This window comes from Lithobates pipiens, unplaced genomic scaffold, assembly GCF_037356315.1.
Source record: "Lithobates pipiens isolate NorthernLeopardFrog02 unplaced genomic scaffold, aLitPip1_a1.2 Scaffold_8, whole genome shotgun sequence".
Taxonomy (NCBI): Eukaryota; Metazoa; Chordata; class Amphibia; order Anura; family Ranidae; genus Lithobates; species Lithobates pipiens.
The window spans coordinates 124,206,759-124,229,262 of NW_027507903.1; the positions used below are offsets into that span (position 1 = coordinate 124,206,759).

A 22,504-nucleotide genomic window follows, 5' to 3' on the forward strand; every position below is an offset into this window, starting at 1 on the left:
GGTGAAAGGTTTAGCACTGGGAAACACTTTTTTGAAAGATAAAAAGTGCATTTTATATACAACTATATAGTAAGGTGACCAGATTTTTCAAATTAAATCCGGGGACATATTTTTTTTTTTACTAGTAATGGCGGCAATCAGCTCTCTCTGCCCATTGCCGCTGCTGCCTGCCTCACAGCCTCTCAAGTCTTACTCTCCGGGCCCCGGCTGCTACTGGATGGGGAGCGGAGGAAAATCCCTTCGCCAGGGAAGGCAAGGAGATAAGCAGGTAGGCGGCTGGCCGGGACTTGAGCCAAGGCAGAAGAACATGTGAGCAGAGCTGGATGGGCATGCACCTGAAACTGAAGAAATATTCCCTCCGCTCCAACCAGCACATGATCATCAAAAGGGGCACAGATAATGGAAAAAAATACACCCCCTAAGCTAGTAGGAGGCAGAGCGCGCGGGAGAGGGGGGTGTAATTCAGATTTTTATCTTTTTAATTCTGCACTGACTGTCTTTGAAATTGCCCCAGCCCCTGTTCAAATCCAATCCAGGGACAAAATCGGGGACAGACTTGGTCCGGGGACAGTGTCCTCAATCTGGGGACTGTCCCTGGAAACCGGGGATGTCTGGTCACCCATAGTTGCCAACTGTCCCGAATTTCGCGGGACATTCCCGGGATTAGGACATTTGTCCCGAATTAATTTTGTCCCGGGAAATTGAATTTCCCGTTTTTTTGCCGCCGGCCGCTAGAGGTCGGCGGCCGGCGGAGACAATGTCTCCGCCGGCCGCCATTTTTAAGAAGACCAGAAATTGGTCTACACCTGTGGCGTCGCCCACCCCCCCTGCTAGTGTGTGTTTGTGTCAGTGTAAAGGGCGGTGGGCGGCGCCACAGTTAAATGTCTGCGCGCGGCAACGGAGGCATGTCGGGGGCCAGTCTTTGAATGTGGATGTCGGGGCGGGGGCAAGTCGGATGTCGGGGGCCAGTGACAGTCATGGTATGTGGATGTCGGGGGGCAGTCTGTGAGTGTGGGTGCCAGTCTGGGAATTTTGGGGGGCCAGTCTGTGAATGTGGGGGCCAGTCTGTGAATGTGGGGGCCAGTCTGTGAATGAGGGGCCAGTGGTATGTCGGGGGCCAGTCTGTGGATGTCGGGGGCCAGTCTGTGGATGTCAGGGGCCAGTCTGTGGATGTCGGGGGCCAGTCTGTGGATGTGGAGGCCAGTCTGTGGATGTGGGGGGCCAGTCTGTGGATGTGGGGGGCCAGTTTGTGGATGTCGGGGGCCAGTCTGTGGATGTGGGGGCTAGTCTGTGGATGTCGGGGGCCAGTGGTATGTCGGGGGCCAGTCTGTGAATGTGGGGGCCAGTGGTATGTCGGGGGCCAGTCTGTGGATGTCGGGGCCAGTCTGTGGATGTCGGGGGCCAGTCTGTGAATGTGGGGGCCAGTCTGTGGATGTCGGGGGCCAGTCTGTGGATGTGGGGGGCCAGTCTGTGGATGTGGGGGCCAGTCTGTGGATGTGGGGGCTAGTCTGTGGATGTCGGGGGCCAGACTGTGAATGTGGGGGCCAGTCTGTGGATGTGGGGGGCCAGTTTGTGGATGTCGGGGGCTAGTCTGTGGATGTCGGGGGCCAGTCTGTGGATGTTGGGGACCAGTAGTATGTCGGGGGCCAGTCTGGAGATGTGGGGGGCGGTCTGTGGAGTATGTGGGGGCAGGTCTGTGTAGGATGTGGGGGGGGCGGTCTGTGGATGTCAGAGGGGCACCAGATGTAAGGAGGGGCTCCGCTGATGGACACAGATGTGAGGAAGGTACCTCTGATGGGGCACCTGATGTAAGGACAGACTCCGCTTGGGACACCTGATGGCATCTGGTGGCAGGCAACATGGCTAGTGATGCGCGCATGGCTACCACTGATTCAGCATTATGGTGAGTTGAATGATTTAATTTTATATTACAATGTAATAATAGAAATAATGCGCTTCAATCATCCTGACACCATAACAATCATGGCGCCGGGATGATTGAAGCGCCAACACCAGGTATTTGGAGTATCTTTATCTGCTGATTGTCAAATTCTGGAAAACACATATTGCTATTGTGGTGTAGGTTCGGGGGGCTGCTGTCCCTCCTTTTCCTCTCCCCCCTTTCCCTCTCTCCATCCCCCTCCTTTCCCTCTCCATCCCGCATTCATCTCAGACTCTAACCACACCCCTTTGAGCCACGCCCCATGTAAGACACGCCCATGATTTTACATAAACCACGCCCATTTTCGTATCAGCATGCCCCACCCCCTAATTTTACCGCGACTCCGCCCACTGCCAAAAAAGCGTCCCGATTTTTTTTTCTACAATGTTGGCAACTATGTGGTCACCCTACTATATAGTTCAGACCAAAATGAGGGACAAATGAGGGAGAAAGAGGGACAGAGGGATATTGCTCAAAATCAGGGACAATCCCTCGAAATCAGGGATAGTTGGGAGTAGGGATGAGCTCTGCCGTGTTCACACACCCCATGTGCAGAGCCCGCCAGGAAGTCGGCACTGCGTTGCGCTAATCGCAGGCAGTGAGACATTTCCCGATCTCTGCAGCCACACATCGGGAACAAATCTCACTGTCTGTGATTAGCACAGTGCCATGCTGACTTCCTGGCGGGCTCTGCGCGTGGTGTGTGCGAACACGCCCAAGCTCATCCTTAGTTGGGAGCTACGCGGAGTAAACAGGTGACATCACCAATAAGTAGTAGCTGTGTATGGATTATTTTTGTAACAGGAAGATGTCATTTACTGTCACTTTAATTGATACATGAGGACAACCACGATTTACATATTGAGTTACATATAAAACACGTGATAACACAAGAGACGCCTCTCCAGTCAGTAGCTGTGACCCCGCCATGAGGTGACGGCTGATGACACTCTCTGAGTACACAACACAGGAGCCGCACCACGTGACTCAATATCTGTCCCGCCCCTTCCCCGGCCTGGATTGGGTGACGTGTAATTCCTGCGTTATCCTGAGTTGTGTGTCGCAGGCTGCTGACGTCGTCCCCGGTCACCTCTAAGCCTTCTATGAGAGTAGAATGTACCGAGCTCTGAGTACCGGCACGCAGCGGGGGGTGAGGAGGCGGGCGTTGTATGTAGAGAGAAGGCTTTGCAGGGTGGAGTGATAGAAGTGAAATGAGGCATTGTTGTGGGGGGGGGGGGGGGGCTGTGTGTGTCTTCTATTATATGTCATAGAAGAGGTCAGCTCTCTGCTTTGTATTGCAGCTGCTGATATCGTGTCTCCTCATTCTCTCTGTTTTCTTTTATTGACTTGCACAATACAAAGACATAATCCATGGTGTGCACATATAATGACATTCTCTCTGTTTTCAGTCCTCAGCCCTGCGCAGACTGCTCAGCACATTGGTGGTGGCAGAACATGACACGCAGCAGCTCACCCCCATCACCCTCAATGCCATATCCGCTGCCAAGAGACTCGGAGGGGAAGTGTCCTGCCTGCTGGCTGGAACCGACTGCACCAAGGTGATCGTCCCACGCTGCCACCGGATGGCGATGTCTGCATGCTTCTCCTTATAGGTGTCTTCTTGTCATTTAGGACCCTCTAGCCTGCACTTCTCCATATTAGCATCTGCATTGTTCTGCTGTGGTGGAAGAGACCCGTTCACCAACTTAAAGTGGTTCTAAAGGCAGAAGGTTTTTATCTTTAATGCATTTTATGCATAAAGATAAAAAAAACCTTGGCCACGCATTAAAATTAGAAGAAAAGAGGTTTAACCTTACACTGCGTAGAGGGTTCTTTACTGTAAGAGCGGCAAGGATGTGGAATTCCTTTCCACAGGCAATGGTCTCAGCGGGGGGGGGGGGGGGGAGCATTGATAGTTTCAAAAAACTATTAGATAAGCACCTGAACGACCACAACATACAGGGATATACAATGTAATACTGACATATAATCGCACACATAGGTTGGATTTATCTTTTTTCAACCTCACCTACTATGTCACTATGTCAGGAAGGGAATTGACACCTTCATAAGGAGAGATTAGTAATGACATCCATGTGTTTTTTTTTTTCCTCCGCATTCTTGGGAATTGTGCAGTTACATGTAGAGGTCGACCGATATAAGTTTTTTTTCTGGCCGATGCTGATATTTAGAAATCACGATGGCCGATATATGATGCCGATATGTTAGGCCAATTTATTTAATTTTTTTTTTCCCTTCCTTTCATAAAATCTAACACTTAGACACCTTTCTCACTGAGGCCTTTTTCAGGCACATTTGGGCTAAAAATAGCTCCTGTAAAGTGCCTGCAAAATGGCTCCCCTGCAGTCTATGTGTGAGAACCCGAGTGCTTTCACACTGAGGCGATACGCTAGCAGGATGTTAAAAAAAAAAAAAAAAGTCATGCAAGCAGCATCTTTGCAGCGGTGTATACCACTCCGAAGCGCCAGCGTCGCCACATGGGCACATTTAACCCCTTCCTCGGCCGCTACCTGGGTTATAAGCACCCCGATAACAGCCGAATAGCACCGCTAAAATGACGGTAAAGCGCAGCTAAAACTAGCAGCGTTTTACCGTCAATGCCTGCCCGCTCCAGTGTGAAAGCAGCTTTAAGTAATAAGTCATACAGAAAATTTCTTACATTTATTAAACAAAACAAACCTCCAATCAGTTCACTTGTATGTGTCATTTAGATAACATAAAAAACTATATGTTAGCTAGGGATGAGCTCCGGCGTGTTTGCACACTCCATGTGCAGAGCCCACCAGGAACTCCGCAGCGCTGCGATATTCACAGGCAGTAAGACATTGTCCCGATCTCTGCAGCTGCACATTGGGAAACGTCTCGCTGCCTGTGATTAGCGCAGCGCTGTTCCTGTATAATAATAATACATTTTTTGTTAACGTCTCTTTATTACATTTCTAGGTAGCAGAGCAGTTATCAAAGGTTGAAGGAGTTTCCAAGCTCTTTGTAGCGCAACATGAAGCATATAAAGGTTTCCTACCAGGTGAGAATTTTGATATTTTAAGAAGTGCAAATGCCACAAAATGATTGCATCCTGTTTATAGTTCTCACTTTGTAGTCTGCATTTTCCCGAGCATTAAATCCTTGACATACATCTAATATTTCTGGTTAAGGGAAAAAAAAATAAACAATCCATGGTGTAAATGCAACATGAACTTGTGTACTTGTGCCTTGGTTGTGAAAGTAGTTCAGTGTTATTCAGTAATAAAGCATGACTTTGCTTCAGATGTGGACTGCTTTTGTCTAACATTTAGTTCATACAGCTTTCAACACAATTCAAGAGGATCTCAGACTTTTGTGCAATATTTAAGATTCTAAAAATCTGAATGGGGTTCTAGATTGTGAAAACAAAAGAAAACCTTTCATATTTTTGTTTGTGTTGATTTACCTTCAATCCTGTTAAATTGGTGGCAGGATAGGAAGTGAAGGGGAATCTCTAACTGATCTGTGGATAACAGTAAAAGGTCAACAAGTACAGCGATTGAAACCCTTCCCCCCTCTATCCAAAACTAAAAACCCATTTGTTTGGCTGTACCTCTGTCTAAACCCTGCTGCTCAGATTGGGCAGGAGTAGTGTTGGAAGACTTATACATTGTCTTGAATATAAGGAGATCTTGATTTGTTTTACTTGCGCTCTTGGATAACAAGTGGTGGAAATGCAACTCTTATGTGCAATAACATTGGAAGTACAAAATAAAAAGAGAGCGCAAACAGTGCTCAGGCAGCACAGTATTAAATAAATCGAATGTCCATTTGGTACACTTATAGCAGGCAGTGAAAGAGCAATTATACAACACAAGCTAATCTACAGACATAGGATGCAAGTTATTAAGAAAACTGTAGATGGAAGTAGAATAATCAAAAGAAAAGGGGTTCAGCAAGTGGCTCCTAGCTCCAGTCAGTGCCTTACGTATTAGGTGATATAGTGCGATCTAAGTTCACCCATGGGTCCCAGATCCTATGAAATTTAAGAAGGTAACCACTGGCCTCATATGTCAGTTTGTACAATGGGAGTGCCTGATTTATAAGGGTAAGCCAAAAAGCTATGGTAGGCGGAGCTGGAGACTTCCAATGCATAGCTATGTATTTTTTAGCATAGAAAAAATTGTGAGTTTTTAGAGGGTTTACACTTATGTGGCTTTCCCTGCATCCAATTTGCATGACAGGCGAGAGTGACCGGTTCTCAATGGAGCGGGTTCACACAGGTCAGGGGTGGCGGGGGTCCGCATACAAAAAGGGTCCTGTGCTTCTTTGTGTCCAATTCAGGTGGAAATTCAGACGAACATGTCATACTCGCCTGCTTTGTGCAGTGGTTTTGCACAGAGCAGCCCCGATCCTCCTCTTTTCGGGTCCCCCGCTGGCGCTCGTATCTCCTGCTCTTCAGCCAGTGCCTCCAATAGAAATCCGCTTGCTCATAAGATGCTCAGCCCCGCCCCGCCCCCACTCTTTCCTCATTTGCTGACTAGCTGTGTCTCAGCCAGTGAGAAATGAGAGACTCGGGGGAAGCTCAGTTCTTGTGCACATTGCTGGAAGGTAAAAAACCTTGCGCCTTTAAAACCACTTTAAAGGGCAAATATAGTTGCTGTGAGGTATTAAATGGTAGGTATTTTTTTAGGTTAGTGACTAGAGGGAGAGCACACTAGGTTTATAATTGCTCTTCGTATTTTTTTTCCCGTATAGTGTTTAACCACTTGACCTCCGGAAGATTTACCCCAACGTGACCAGGCCATTTTTGCGATACGGCACTGTTACTTTAAGGGCTAGTTACTTCAAAGCATGGCTTCGGACATGGCTTTGTTAAAGCTCTCTGAATGCCAGTCAAAGCTCCTGTCACTAAATAAATTGGTTCGTTTATAGTCCTGTTTACACCTGCTTTTGCTTGGGGCTTCGTGGACCTTCAAGCGAGCTTTGCCATAGACTTCTATGGAGGCTTTGAAGCACCACTGAAGCTACATGGGTTATCATTTTTGAAGCAAGGCCAAAGAAAAAGCAAAAACAAGTATAAACGGGACTGTAAGCTAACCATTTTATTTAGTGACAGGAGCTTTGACTAGCGTTCAGAGAGCATTAACAAAGCCTGTCCGAAGCCTTGTTGAAGCTGAAACAAGTGTAAATGAGCCCTTAATGACAATTGTGCGATCATGCAACGCTGTACCTAAGTAAAAAATTATAACTTTTTTTTTTTATTCTTTCCCACAAATAGCTTTCTTTTGGTATTTGATTACCACTGCATTTTTTATTATTTGCTTTATAAACAAAGACAGACAATTAAAAAAAAAACTTTTTGCTATAAAACCTCTAATAACGAAATCCAATTTCTTCATAAATTCAGGCCAATATGTATTCTGCTACATGTGTTTGGTAACCAAAAAAAACAATAAACATATATTGGTTGGTTTACATGAACCTAATTTAGTCTACAAACTATGGTATATATTTATGGATTATATATATAAAATTATACAAGTAATGGCGGCGATCAGCGACTTATAGCGGGACTGCGATATTGCGGCGGGTAATCGGTCACTAACTTACACTTTTGACAGTTTGTGGGAACCAGTGACACTAATACAGTGATCAGTGCTAAGCATATGCACTGTCACTGTACCAATGACAGTGGCTGGGAAGGGATTAAACATCTAGGTCGCTCAAAGGGTTAACTTTGTGCCTAGCCAGCGTTTTGTGTGCTTTTACTAGGGGAAGAGATGGATTTTGCAGGAACATAGAATTATTCCCTCAAACCCCCCGCCCCCCCGACACGATTGGTGGGCGCCGGAGGACATTGAGTGCCCAGCACCTGCAGACCGGCTTTTACTGTTAAGAATCACAGCAGAAGTGGCCTGCAGGTGGTGTGCCTCTGCAGGTGGAAGTGCAGGATCACGTGTGTGTATATACATACATGCTCCTGCGCAGAGCTGCCACCCAGTAGCAGTAAAACTGCTATAGCGAGGTCAGTAAGGGGTTAACTTTGCCTTTTCATCTTTTGGATTTTCAGTGTGTTCTTTCGGAGAATGAACTGTTGCATGTTTGCAGTTCTGTATGTTTTTAGTCATTTTGATATTTATTTGTTGTGCTTGATCAATAGAACACACAAATTGTTTCCTCATCTTTTTCTTAGCACATTTTATATATGATCCATTATTAAAACAAAGTCTTTCTCGTTAGAGGAGCTGGCTCCCTTGATTTTGGAAGCACAGAAGCAGTTTAAATTTACCCACATATGTGCTGGAGCATCAGCCTTTGGAAAGGTGAGTGAACTTCTTTCATGGCTTGACATAGAGGTTGTTTTGAATTGTCTTCATGAAGTTTTAGAGATGTTCACTAAACTAGACTTGAGTTCCAGTTTAATGTATCCAGGACAATAATCATTTGTAAATTGCCGTTTTTGAAAAGATTTTGCAAAAGGTTCTTAAAGTGGTTGTAAACCCTTACAAACCACTTTGACCTACAGGTAAGCCTAGATTAAGGCTTACCTGTAGGTCCAAGAAATATCTCCTAAACCTATACGGTTTAGGAGATATTTACAAAAAGACAGGCACCGCCGTAGACAGCGGCGAGCAGGCGCACTGAGCACGCCGCAGATCACGGCGATATGCCGCTCGTGTCGGCTCCTGCGTGCATGCACGGGAGTGACGTCATCGCGGCTCCGGCGAATCACAGTGCCTGAGCAGCAAGACCCGGAAGTCACTCCGGGATACATGGCAGCGGTGAAGATAAGAGCACCGCTTTGGGGGCTCCGTTCTCAGGTAAGTTATTCATAATGAGCTAGTATGCTATGCATACTAGCTCATTATGCCTTTGCCTTGCAGGCTGCATTTTTTTTTTAATTTTTATTTTTTATTTTTTTTAAGTGCCTTTACTTCCTCTTTAATAATGGAATTAACATTATCTGTATGCTAATTTGTTTGACTGCTTGTTTCCTTTACAGAATTTACTGCCAAGAGTAGCAGCAAAGCTTGACGTAGCACCAGTATCTGAAGTTATTGACATCAAGTCTCCAGATACGTTTGTGAGGACAATATATGCCGGTGAGCAAACCTGTGCAATTGTATAAATCTAACCATGATCACTTATTTGGTTCTGGTGTTTATCATTTGAAAAATACTACCAATTATTATTTCTTAGAACAGGGCTTGACAAAATTTAGCTTTGAATCTAGGAGCCAGTTTTTTTAATTTTTTAATTTTATTTATTTATTTATTTATTTTTTAGAATGGTATGGATTGTCAGCTCCCGGGGTAAGGCCAGTAATTTTCGCCCCCCTATCCCTAACTCGCAATGGAGCACCCAGTCATTTACTCCAATGTAACACTGTTACATCAAGGTTATGGGCTGGCCAGAAAGAGTAAGTCTGGCAGCAGGTGGCACTGGTTGGCTTAAGCAGATAGCACTGGTTTGGAACTGACAGATGTCAGTGGTTGGCACATGGCACTGGTTTGGAACTGACAGATGGCACTGGTTGGTACTGGCAGGTGGCATTGGGTGGCACTGATTGGTAGGTGGCACTAGCAGGTTTCACACTGAGCCGAGTGTAACTGTGTGTGAAACTGACAAGTAACAGAGGAGAGAGGAGCTGTCAGAATTGAGCTTAATGTTGGGGGTGGTTGGGACCCAGCAGCTATCAAGCACCAGCCAATGATTGGGCTGCTTAAGAAAAGGGGCAGGGCCACATACACATAGCGGCCCATCCAGATTCCATCCCATTGGCTGTTAGATAGCTGCTGGGGCCTGGTCACCCTGGCCAGGTCCCGCCCACCCACGACATCAAGCTAAATTCTGACGGATCCTCTTTCTCCTTTCTCAGTTACGTGTCGGTTTGACACACTCAGCGGCTCTGGCAAGCATCAAGCGCTGTGCCCAGTGTGGAGAAGGGAGGAGGAATGGCAAATATCATCATAGCACTGCATGTCTGGGGCGTCGGGAGTTGCAGTGAGTGGGCCGGTGGCAGCCTAGGCGCCATGGTGCGGATTCTGGTCGCCATGGCAACCTGGCGCCTGGGCTTTGTCTTAGACATTCAGGTTATAGTACTTCCAAGAGGAGGTTGGAACTCTTAGAAACAGAAATGTTGAGCCAGCCCCCATATATCTCGACCTCCAACCATCATGCCTCAGTTTTTTTGTTTTTTTTGCTAGTGTCCTAGGAGGTGGGTGGATGTTAGATGCCTTTCCTTCAGCTCTGCTGAGAAAAACTTGAACAATTTTTTTAAATCGGATCCAAGAAATTTTATATAATTTCACTTATAGTTTTGAAATAAAGAGGATACACTGTATAAACATAACCTGTAGTTAACTAGAAAAAAATAAAACTAAAACAAAACGTAACTTAACCTGCACAAATAGACCAGAATACCTTTTGGTTACAATTGGCTTGTAGTGCAATGAGGCCTCTTCAGGAAACAAATATCAAGACTTCAAGTGTGTGTATTGGCTTTACACTCAAAGGGATAGTAGCCTTTCTGTGATCAAGTGGAATGGGGCCAGACCAGGCTCTGCCAGCCAAGGGTTCCATAGTATATCAAATTTTCCGTTACAATTCCTATGCTGATATGAGCTTTTCACAGGCGATAACAATGTTAACTTAGTTTTCTTTTTCATACATCATGGGATACTGGGTTATACTCCATCTCCAGGTGAATGGACACTGGTAGACCAAAGGTCTTTAGACAGGAAGTGATCCCCTATATAACTCCTCCCACACAGGAAGCACTTCAGTAGTGTTTTTTTTTTTTTTTACCAGTGTCTGCAAGGTTGATGGCTTGGTTTGTTTAAGCTTTGAGCCCTGGTTCTTAAATTAATCAAGGGATTGACCGATCTGATGCATTTGACACAGGCTTTATATGTTTAGATAAATGGTACCCGAGCCTCGAAAAGAAGACTCAAGATCCTGCAAGCTTTTGCCTATAATGTGGCCTCCGGACCCTGCAAAGTGAAATCCTGGACACTACAGCGCTAAAGCATTCATGCAGGGTGCTGTACAGGTCCAAGGGAGCGGACCCTAAACATGGAAAGGGTACCCAGTCCTTTGAAGGTCCTGAAGTGACAGGCCCCCCCATGAAGGGTGACTATTGGGCTCTTAGTTTCTAAGTGGCCCTGAGCCTGAACGGGTAAGGGAAACGCCTTTTATTTTTTATTGTGGGGTGTCCCAGTGATTGTGACAATCAGTCAAGCTAGCTAAAGGCTGGACACCTGTGTGCAGTGTCCACACGGGGGAGTTTTGGGCTAGCTGTGGTTGTTTGCAAAGTGTACCCTTCTTCTTTTTTTTTTTTACCAGAATGATTGCGCACAACGGTGCGCCATTTTGCCATGGTGCACGTGCGTTCGCAAGAGTGTCGCTGTGTTCAGCAGTTGTCGTTTGGTGGCCATGGCGCATTTGCATTTGCCTCTGGGCTCAGCTGGACTTAGCAGTTGTTTGTATGGTGGCCATGGCACACGAGGCTACACCGCACATGTGCAGTAGCCTTTTATCTGGGTGCATGAAGATTTGCGTTGTGTGCGAATACAGCCATGCCCATTCGTCGGGACCAGGTCTGTGCGTGCGTGCGTGTGCATGCACGCACAGAACATTCCGGTGAACATCCAGCTTATTTAAGCTGTCTAGGCCAAGCATGCGGTGCTTCCAGAAGGCAGCTGTGAGACACTTGCAGCGGTTATTTTGGATGGAGTCTGTCTGCTCAGTAGCAACCTCACTCCAGAGGGGAGACTTTCTAGCCTCCATCAATATAAAAGATGCGTATTTACATGTACCTATCTTTCAGCCTCATCAGAGGTTCCTACATTTTGCAGTAGAGGATCATCACTTTCAGTTTGTGGCTTTACCCTTCAGGCTTGCTACAGTTCCCTGGGTGTTCACAAAGGTCCTAGCACCAGTACTGGGTCTTTTTAAGCAAGAGTATTCTTTGCACCTGTAAGGATCTGTGCCCTGAAGGCACTAGCCAACCCTCCATTCGGCTCTGTATGAGTCTTCTAAGGAGGATGGTATCCTCCTTTGAAGCAGTGCCCTATGCCCAGTTCCATTCCAGGCCTTTACAACAAGACATCTTGTTGGCTTGGAACAGAAGAGGAAAAGCTCTGGATTATCCAATGTGCTTATCTCCTGAGGCACGCTTAAGCCTAAACTGGTGGTTGCAGGATCAGAACCTACAAAAAGGAAAATCTTTTCTCGTAACTTGGAGAGTACTGACTACAGATGCTAGTCTCTCAGGCTAGGGAGCAACCCTAGAGGGGCTCAAAGCTCAGTGGAAATGGTCAGGGACAGAACAGATCCTGCCCATCAACGTCCTGAAATTATGGTCAGTACGTCTGGCCCTACGGTCCTGGACGGTGGAGCTTCAGGACTGCCCTATCGGGGTTCAGTCCGACAATGCCACTGCAGTGGCCTATATAAACCACCAAGGCAGTACCAGGAGTAGTTCAGCTCTGAAGGAGGTGAACTACATTCTAGCCTGAGCAGAGGGAAATGTGACAATTTTTTATTGGCAGTCCATATCCCGGGAGTAGAGAACTGGAAGGCAGACTATCTCAGCCACCAGCAGATCTGCATGGGGCAATGGTCCCTACACCCAGAGGTGTTCCAGGAAATTTTGGCAACTTTGGGGCCACATGTTGACCACCTGGCATCCAGATTCAACAACTACAGCAGTTTGTGTCGCAAACGAGATCCTCTGGCAATTAGAGCAGATAGTTCCATGGAGCCACTGCTCCCTGGTTTATGCTTGCCCTCAGATTCCCTCTCCTTCCACATTTGTTGTGCAGGATTCAGAGAGGGGGTTCCAGTTATTATAGTGGCACCAGCCTGAACCAGAAGGCCCTGGTTCCAGGAGATTGTGAGACTGACAATAGACGGCCATGGACGCTTCCACATTGCCCCGATCTACTGTCCCAAGGTCCTATATTCCATCCCAATTTACAGTCTCTAAATTTGACGGCATGGCTTTTGAAGCCAGGGTGTTGAAGAACCGTGGCATCCTCAGAAATACGTGATTGGGAGAATTCTCTTTTTCTGCAGTCAACTGTGGAAATCAAATTGGCTTTGAGTACAATCAGAGGTCAAGTTTCGGCCCTATCAGTATTCTTCCAAAGGCCTTTAGCCTCCCATCCACTGATCCAAACCTTTATACAGGGGGCAACTCCCTTGCTTCCCCCCATTAAGTCACCTATGTGTCCTTGGGTCTTGAATTTGGTGCTGTCTGTGTTGCAGAAGCAACCATTTGAACCTATTAAGGAAATTCCATTAGGCCGCGTACACACGGGCGGACTGTTCGCCCAACCTTGTTCGTCAAACAGTTTGACAAACAGTCCGCTCAAAATTAGCATGAACGGACTTGACTACACACGATGAACGAACAGTCCGCTGAAACCGTGCGCGATGACGTGAACGGCACGTACGACGGGACTAGAAAAACGACGTCCTATACACTGCAATGCAACCTTCGGCGTGTAAATTCTTTCTGAGCATGCGCGAGACTTAGTTTGACGAACAAGCCTACACACGAGCGAACTGTCCGCTCAAACCAAGTTTCAGCGGACAGTTTTACGGGATTTCCGAAAAACTTTGTTCGTCAGACTGTCCGCTAAAACTGTCCGCTGAAGCCCACACACGAGCGGACTGTCCGCTGAAACACTGTTCAGCGGACAAAGTTGGGCGAACAGTCCGCCCGTGTGTACGCGGCCTAAGACTCGCTGTCGCGCAAGCTAGCCATCACTTCGGCTAAAAGGGTGTCGGAGTTGGCGGCCCTTTCGTGCAGGGAACCATACTTGATACTTCACCGTGACAGGGTCACGTTATGACCTGTTCCATCCTTTTTGCCAAAAGTAGTGTCGGCTTTTCATTTAAATCAGGACAATATTTTGCCGCCTTTTTTCTGCATTCTTTGGACATTGTCTGGGCGGTCAAGGTTTATTTGTCTAGATCTGTGGAGATCCAAGGATCAGACTTTTTTTTTTTTTTTTTTTTTATTCCATTGCCAATTGTGTCCGTCAATCGATCATTCAGGCATACGGTCTGAAACCTAAAACTCCTCCCTTTTTAGGATGAGAGCTCATTCTACCAGGTGTGTAGGAACCTCCTGGGCTTTTCAGCATCAGGTATCTGTGGCTCAGATTTGTAAGGCCCTTGTCTTCAGTGCATACATTCACAAAATGTTATCAATTGTATGTTCAAGCAGCCGATGCTTTGGCTTTCGACCGCAGTGTACTGCAGGCTGCTGTATAAGTTATTAGGCTATTGTTTGGCAGGGTATCTTTTTCCCCTCAAGGCTATTGCTTTGGGACGTCCTGGCAGGTAATGAATATTAGCCTGACTCTGTGTCCCATGATGTATGAAAAAGAAAATAGATTTTTTTTCGACTTGCTTACCTGTAAAATGCTTAACTTTGAGTACATCATGGGACACAGAGATCACTCCCCTCCCCTTTTTATTTTTTATTTTTTGAGGATTCAGTGGTTGCTACAAAACTGAAATGCTTCCTGTGTGGGAGGGGTTATATAGGGGATCACTTCCTGTCTAAAGACCTTTTGGTCTACCAGTGTCCATTCACATGGAGTATAACCCAGCAGGTAATGAATATTAGCCTGACACTTTGTCCCATTATGTACTCAAAAACAAAAAAGGATTTTACAGGTAAGTATGACGAAAAAAATCTGATTTTTCCACTCTGCAGCCATTGGAGGGTTAGAGGACATCCAGTTTTGGGCAATTACTTTCCATGCGATGTGAAGCAGTCTGAGGATAGCATCTACCGCTTCATCAGGTACCAAAAAGTCATCAAAAATATTTTAAGAAGACACAGTTTAGGATTTAGTGATAAAAAAATGTGCTACATGGAGGCTATGAGAGACATTACCACTTGTCAATACCTATGAAGATTCGGGCAGCACCATATCATATGAATAAAATCTGCCGGACCTCTAGAACATCTGGGGCAGATATCCGTTTCCCTACGCCTCCACCTATACAATTTAGCAGGGGTGTGGTATACAAGTTGGGCGAGTCTCTGAGTAGGTGACAAAGAAACCAAGGAAAGAAGTCAGTGCTTGCTCCCATAGGTTTTTCGGTAATGGGCCCAAGTCTTCCTTCTAGTCTTTCCTAATATAACAATTCTTTTTATTAATTCATATCGCAGAAAACTACAAAAAAGTTCCAAAGACACACTCATTAAAAACATTATATATGTTCAAACAGGCCCATGACCTAATCTTATCAAACAGCATTATGTCATCAAATATTTCTTCCTGTGGGATGTTATTAAAGATATAGTTACACAATCCCACTGGTATAGGACATTGATTTCTGAGACATGTTCATGGGTCCTGAAGATCACATTTAAAATTACAGGTGAATGCTCGACATGTTTCACGATGCTATCGCTTCCTCAGGAGCCTCTGTTTAATTAGGAGATACATTTGTTGCATACAAAGCCAACTAAAACTTTGCCATATGCTTATCGTTTACAATAATGTGTTTGATTAGAGCTAAACATGTGTCTCTGATACCTAGTTTGAATATATATATATATATATATATATATATATATATAATGTGTGTGTGTGTGTGTGTGTGTGTGTGTGTGTGTTTTTAATGCGTCTTTGGAATTTTTTTGTAGTTTTCTGTGATATGAATTAATAAAAAGAATTGTTATATTTTTGTACATGTGCCTGAAAAGTCCATGTTTTTTTTCCATATATTTTGACTATCCACTCTTGGGGCCGAACCATAATTTTCAGCCAGAGTGTTGCAAAATTAAGTAGTATTGTGGGACACAATAGGAAAACTAAAGTAATGTGCAAGCATCTCTAGGAGTTAATCACTATACCAAAATTTAAAGTGACACTGATCATATTCCTCTTCCCAGCCACTAACTAATTAGCCTCTTTTTTGTTCAAGGAGCCGCCACTTAAAAGCATGAGCGTCCACAGTCCAGCACCATTTTATTCCAGGCTCTGATTGCCAAAAGGGACTGACATTAGGCAAGCATTGGGCCAGTGAATACTACAGGCTGCAGGAGTGGAGGGCATACTTCTGTGGGTCCTAGGCTGTGTACAAGGCCCAGACGGCAAGCCTTTTAATGAATCGTCCATCTATGGAGCAAGATAGGGAGGCATGAAACCTCTTGGGCAGGCTAGATTGTGAGTGGATGCAGCATTGATCTGATGCTGCAGCTGTTACCTGCCAGCTCTACACCGAGAACTGAATGATAAAAGACTAATGATCACTCAGTTCTCAGTTTTGCCCTAAGCGTCACCGATCTGTGCTCTGCCCCTTCAGCGCTCACTAGAGCTCTAGACTGTGGAGGGGTGGGAGTAGGTGGCTCAGGTTCTCAGTAGCGAGCAGAGAGACTGAGCTAGCTGCCAGTCAGGCATCCTGAGTGGAAATAATGTTGGGATCCCTGTAGACCCTGGACTGACTCTCTGACATCCACCAAAAGCGGACTTTACCCCACTGTTGGCTAAATCTGGGTCAGAAAAGTGCAGCACTAGGTGCAATCCTGTGACCCACAGGTGAGGTGTGGCCAAAATGGCTTTGGCCATACGTCTCCTTTTTTTAAGAACCCCCTAAAATGGGAATAATTAATATAACCAGTCTAATTCTCGGAAGCCTCATATTTTGTGTGTGACTGTTGCTGTCTGTTGTACCATCTTTGCTTACTAGTTGGATATAAAATCACCAGCCCATCACTGCTGCTCGGATATTTCCACATCATTTTTACTTGTCACAAAATGTTTGAAGCCATGTAATAACTATTGTCATGGTTGTCTGCTGATTCGAACTTTGACCGGCTTGATTGTAAATAATTCTCTCGGGTATTGTTAATGTTGCCAAATACACATCAGATTGTCATATGACAATCTAACATTTAGTCCACCTTTTCTGATCACGTTTTATGTTAGTCATTATTTAGAGTGTAACATGAAAGATGGTACTCAAAGCGCCCCCCCCCCCCCTTACCTGAATTGCAGGGTTCTTCTCCCTGTTCGATTTTTCTCTTCTTTCTGTCTTCTTTTGAATTTTTGATGCAGCTGTGCGTGGCTCTGCCCGCATAGCCACAACATTTATTCACAGATCCATTTACAAGGTTTGAATGAAAGACTACGGATCCCATCTTCCAACGTAGCAGAGGGACTGATTTCAATTGAGCACAATTGTGGTGACATCACTGCCCTGGTAGTTCTTTCTCTAGCCCCGTACCTGAAGGTCTGTAGGGACCTGGGGCTGGAGAAGTCTGCAGGAGCCTGTGCTTTGGTCTTGATATCCGGTTACTGCAGGCTCCAGTACAAGCATTCAATAAATGCAGTTTTTTTTTTTTTTTTTTTTTTTTTTTAAAGCGAGTACATTTTTTAGATTTTTGCAAAAGGTGGAATATGTTTTTGTTTTTAAGATGTGATACACAGCTTGTTGGGGCATAATCTCTTTATATACATTTAGAGTCAGTTTGTGCACTGGTATGCCTATTAAAGTGTATGTTACCTCTGATCATATTATAGCCCGAATGTGTCTAATGAGGTATATCGGCTTCTCAAAACACTGTTGTTTCAATGCTTTTGGACATAAACACCCGATCTTGCCACTCCACTTGTTTTACTTTCTATGTAAAGCAGATCGGTGCTAGCCTGGTCATTTTGCATCTAACTCTATCCCTGATAGAGATACAGGTACGCTTTACCTATACACAGCATGCTTGTATCTCTCCATGGTTTTTCAGAAAAGTATTCCCTTCCCCCCCCCCCCCCCACCTATCGTCACCGGGTGGATTGATAGCTTCTAGAGTAGAACACACACACACACACACACACACACACACACACACACACACACACACACACACACACACACACACACACGGAAAGTAGTCCCTAATGTCTATGACGTCCGCCTGGATCGCAGAAGGGCATGCTCCTAGACATGCATCAACTGCTTTACAGAAAGGTGTTTTAGGTACATCATATTCTAGGGATGAGCTCAGGCGTGTTCGCATGGAACACGTGCAGAGCCCGCCAGGAAGTCAGCGCTGCACTGCGCTAATCACAGGCAGTGAGACATTGCCCCGATGTGTGGCTGCAGATATTGGGCAATGTCTCACTGCCTGTGATTAACGCAGCGCTGCGCCGACTTCCTGGCGGGCTCTGCACATGTTCCACACTAACACGCCTGAGCTCATCCCTAGCATATTCACAGACACTTTAATGTTTTCTATAATCTGAGCCATCTCCTATTTATGATGTAGTGAAAGCTCAACTCCAAACACATTTTTATTTTGCGTATATTAGAATCTCCATCAGACCCCTTTACATTTGTAAAATGTGTGTTGTGGTGCTGTACATTGTAGTGGACATGTGCTTGTGCATTGCGGTGTACTGTGTTTAAAAAAACAAAGTTCAAGTCTAATATTTACTGCATTGAGGTGCACTGGCACCACTTTAAAATGAATGGACTGCTCTAATGCAGTGCGCCTTAACATTCATTAATGCACAGGGATATGTTCATAAAACAGCGAATGTGACATTTCACTAAACATTCTTAGGTGGTTCATCATTCCCTGTAATTTAAGGCCTCATACATACGGAAGTTTTAAAAAATGGGCTGTGAAGATAGTACTAACGGCATTAAAAAATGCAAATTTATCTGCGTTTTGCATTTGGGTCAATGCACATTTAGCTGCACTAGCTTTCAGCTGCGTTTCTCTGCCTCTATTCAAAACCAGTGGTTCCCTATGGTAGCCCATTGATTTGAACAGAGGTCGCACCAGAAGTCAGATCAAGATGATCCGACTTGCGATGCAACTTGTGTGCTGAGAATCTTGAAGGGGAACCCTGCCAAAATGCAAAAAGAAATTTGCGTGAGGTTCCCCCCCAAGACAATACCAGACCCTTCGGTCTGATATGGATCTTAAGGGGAAATCCCCTCCTCCAAAAAAATGGCTTGGGGATCCCTTATTCGAGCACGCAGCCCGGCAGATCAGGAGAGGGGGGGCAAGCGAGCACCCCCCCCCCCGACCATATCATGCCACATGCCCTTAACATGGGGGGTGGGTGCTTTGGGGCCGGGGGGCCTCAACCCCCCCCCCCCACCCCAAAGCACTTGTCTCCATGTTGATGGGGACAAGGGCCTCTTCCTGACAACCCTTACCGTTTGGTTGTCTGCAGGCAGGGAGCTTATTGGAATCTGGGAGCCCCTTTAATAAGGGAGCCCCCAGATCCTGGCCCCCCACCCTATGTGAATAAGTATGGGGTACATTGTACCCCTACCAATTAACCTGGAAAAAAAAAGCGTCAAAAATAAAACGCACTACACAAGTTTTTATAGTACTTTATTAGGCAGCTTCGGGGGTCTCTTCTGACTTCTCCCCTCTCTGGGGCTTCTTCACTCTCTCTCCGGTTCTTCTCCCTCTGTCTTCTGCCGGGTGTCATCCGCTATCTTCTGCTTATAGTACTTTTATCTTATAGTACTTTATCATTACATCTTATAGTACTTTATTAAAGTACTATAAGCAGAAGATAGCGGATGACACCCGGCAGAAGACAGAGGGAGAAGAACCGGAGAGAGCGGAGAAGCCCCAGAGAGGGGAGAAGTCAGAAGAGACCCCCGAAGCTGCCTAATAAAGTACTATAAGATGTAATAATAGGCAGCTTCCTGACTTCTTCTCCCCTCTCTGGGGCTTCTCCGCTCTCTCTCCGGTTCTTCTCCCTCTGTCTTCTGCCGGGTGTCATCCGCTATCTTCTGTTCTTTTGCCCGGTCTTCTCCGTTGTCTGTCGTCTTCCCTCTGATCTTCTTCTGATGTTGACTCGACGCGGTCTCCCAGTGTAATGCTGGGTCCGCCGTGTGCAATGAATTATATTAGCATGAGATGGGGGTCACTGGAAAGCCCCACCCCTTATGAAGTCGCTGCCCAGGGCATGATGGGACAATGATGTCACAAAGGGTGTGGTCTCCAAATTAAGTCATTGGATGCCCCCCCCCCCCCCCCCCCCCATGCCTATATAAGTCCTTGTACACGGCGGACCCAGCATTACATCGGGAGATCATGTCGAGTCAACATCGGAAGAAGACCCAGCAGAAGACAGCGGAGAGAGGAGAAGGACCAGCACAGGGAGAAGAGCCGGAGTTGCCTTAATTAAATACGTTAAAAACCTGTGTAGTGTGTTTGTTTTTGACACTTTTTTTTTTTTTTTTTTTTAGGTGAATGGGTAGGAGTACAATGTACCCTATACTCCTTCACTTAGTGTGGGGGTTGGTATCTGGGGGGCCCCCTTGTTAAAGGGGGCTTCCAGATTCCGATAAGTCCCCACCTGCAGACCCCGACAACCAACGGCAAGGGTTGTCGGGAAGAGGCCCTTGTCCTCATGAACATGGAGTCAAGTGCTTTGGGGTAAGGTGGGGCGCAGGACCTCCCTGCCCCAAAGAACCCACCCCCCCCCGTGTTGAGGGGGTATGTGGCTTGGTATGGTCGGGGGGGGTCACTTGCACGTCCCCCACCTTTCCTGACCTGCCACACTGCCTGCTCGGATAAGGGTCTGGTATAGATTTTGGGAGGGACCTTCACGCCATTTTTTTTTGGAGGGGGACTAGGCTTACCTCTGTGTATACAGTGGTAAGCCTCGTTAAATCGTGTTTTAAGACCTTTTATCGACGTCTGGTGTTTGTATAGCTCTAGCGCTAAAGCCTCAGAACGCGCTGGTCCTGGGTTTTTTTTTTGAGCTTAAAAATGCCATGGTGTGTATGAGGCTGTTGAATAACATGGAGTGGCGTTATTAAATGAGCCCTCCCCCCCCCCCCTCCGGTGCCACAATCCGCACCTTTCAGGGGGGAGGGGGGGTGCAGTTACCTGGCTAATCCAGGTATCTGCACCCACTTCCGGGACAAGACCGCCGCAGATGCCCCGCCCCCTCCCCGTTGTGTTCTGGGAAACACACAGTTCCCAGGACACAGCGGGGACCAGCAGAGACGCGCATGCGCAGTAGGGAACCGGGCAGTGAAGCCGCAATGCTTCACTTCCTGATTCCCTGACGGAGGATGGTGGCGGGGGCAGCAGAGAGACGAGCGATTGCTCGTCATCTGCCGCCGACATCACTGGACCCTGGGACAGGTAAGTGTCAACTTATTAAAAGTCAGCAGCTGCAATATTTGTAGCTGCTGGCTTTTAATATTTTTTTTTTTTTAAAGGTGCAGAACCACTTTAAGCTGTAAAAACGACCGTGTGTATGAGGCCTAAAACACCTGAAGCCAGAAGATTCACCCACAATTAATATTTGGTGACATAGTCACACACATTCATTACTTTACAAATATGCCATATAGTGTAAGGAGGCCTGAACGTCTCATAGCTGTGTCCCTGTTTAGGAAATTTCACTTAAAGTATATCTGAAGCCAAAACGTATCCATCCAAAACTGGAAAAAGATTGGTCCCAATTTGGCAAATTTTCCTTGAAGTGGAACTAAAGGCACAGTACCTGTTTATGCCCGCCGACTGACCAGAGTACAAACGAAACCTCCTGTTGGTGGACCCCCAAATAACTCTTTGCCAGTGCAAGGCCAGCACTAAGATACCTTCACCCACTGCTAAATTTAAACTAAGCTGAAACTGACAAAATTAAAAAGAGAGGCTAGTACAATAAACAATAGTCATGGAAGCCATACTGGGTTCCATGGATGGAAGGCAACCCGCCGGGCACCAGATATCCTCCGGTCATCAACCAAAGAGGCAGAGCACCACCCCCATATACAAGGCGGCTCTCCCCCCCCCCCCCCCCCCCCCCCCATCATTCCCCATGCATTACCATGGTAGTAAATAACCCAATTCATCTAATACAGAGACCACCTTATAACCACAAGGTGTATCTAATATATGTTATTGAAACTATTAACCTAAAATGTTTTACTTTAATATCACTGATTAAATTCTTTCAAGTGCCTTTTTAAAACCCTGGCCAGTCTCCGTGGTCTCTTGCGGACTGCGTTGGCTGGAATTGCTGGCTGCCTGACAAAGCAGGGACCCAGTGCTAAGCCCAAAAACTGAAATGATCAGCTTCTGGGCTAATAACCTTGCTACACAGAAGTCCAAAACAGATTTGCAATTTTAATGGTGCTTCTGCATTGTGCTTACATTCAAAGGCATATCATGTCACAAGTGACGTCACATAATTTCCTCCAAGCACGGAGGCTGGGACAGAGCATTTCTAGCCTAAAAAAAATATTATTCCCTCCCCAAATTAATCCCCAGGTCCCTACTATGAAGTTGGATGACCTAAATGACATTTTGCGTTGACTGCGCAAGCATCAAATTCCCACGTAAGTGAACACAATTTTGTTCAAATGATATCATAGACCCATGAAAGAGTCAATTGTGCTAATTTATGGCCTTGTCAACCTAATTAAATCTGTTCTTAATGTTAAGTCTTGACAAGGGAATAAAGATACATGAAAAATTACTAGACTTGGTTGATGCATTGGGAAAAAAAATACAGAAAAATACTTTGAATAAAATTTTATACTATTTATTCCAGTTAA

The 22,504-nt window shown here is 45.9% G+C and overlaps 1 protein-coding gene across 1 annotated transcript in view; it reads left to right on the forward strand.

The window, feature by feature from the left end:
• Positions 1–2,926: 2,926 nt before the first annotated feature.
• Positions 2,927–22,504, forward strand: part of ETFA (electron transfer flavoprotein subunit alpha) — a 51,967-nt gene continuing 32,389 nt past the window's right edge. The window contains exons 1-5 of the mRNA XM_077472271.1: positions 2,927–3,092; positions 3,352–3,501; positions 4,907–4,988; positions 8,171–8,253; positions 8,934–9,033. Of these exons, the coding sequence (XP_077328397.1) occupies positions 3,057–3,092; positions 3,352–3,501; positions 4,907–4,988; positions 8,171–8,253; positions 8,934–9,033 (451 nt within the window). The 5' untranslated portion in view covers positions 2,927–3,056. The remainder of the gene's footprint in view (positions 3,093–3,351; positions 3,502–4,906; positions 4,989–8,170; positions 8,254–8,933; positions 9,034–22,504) is intronic.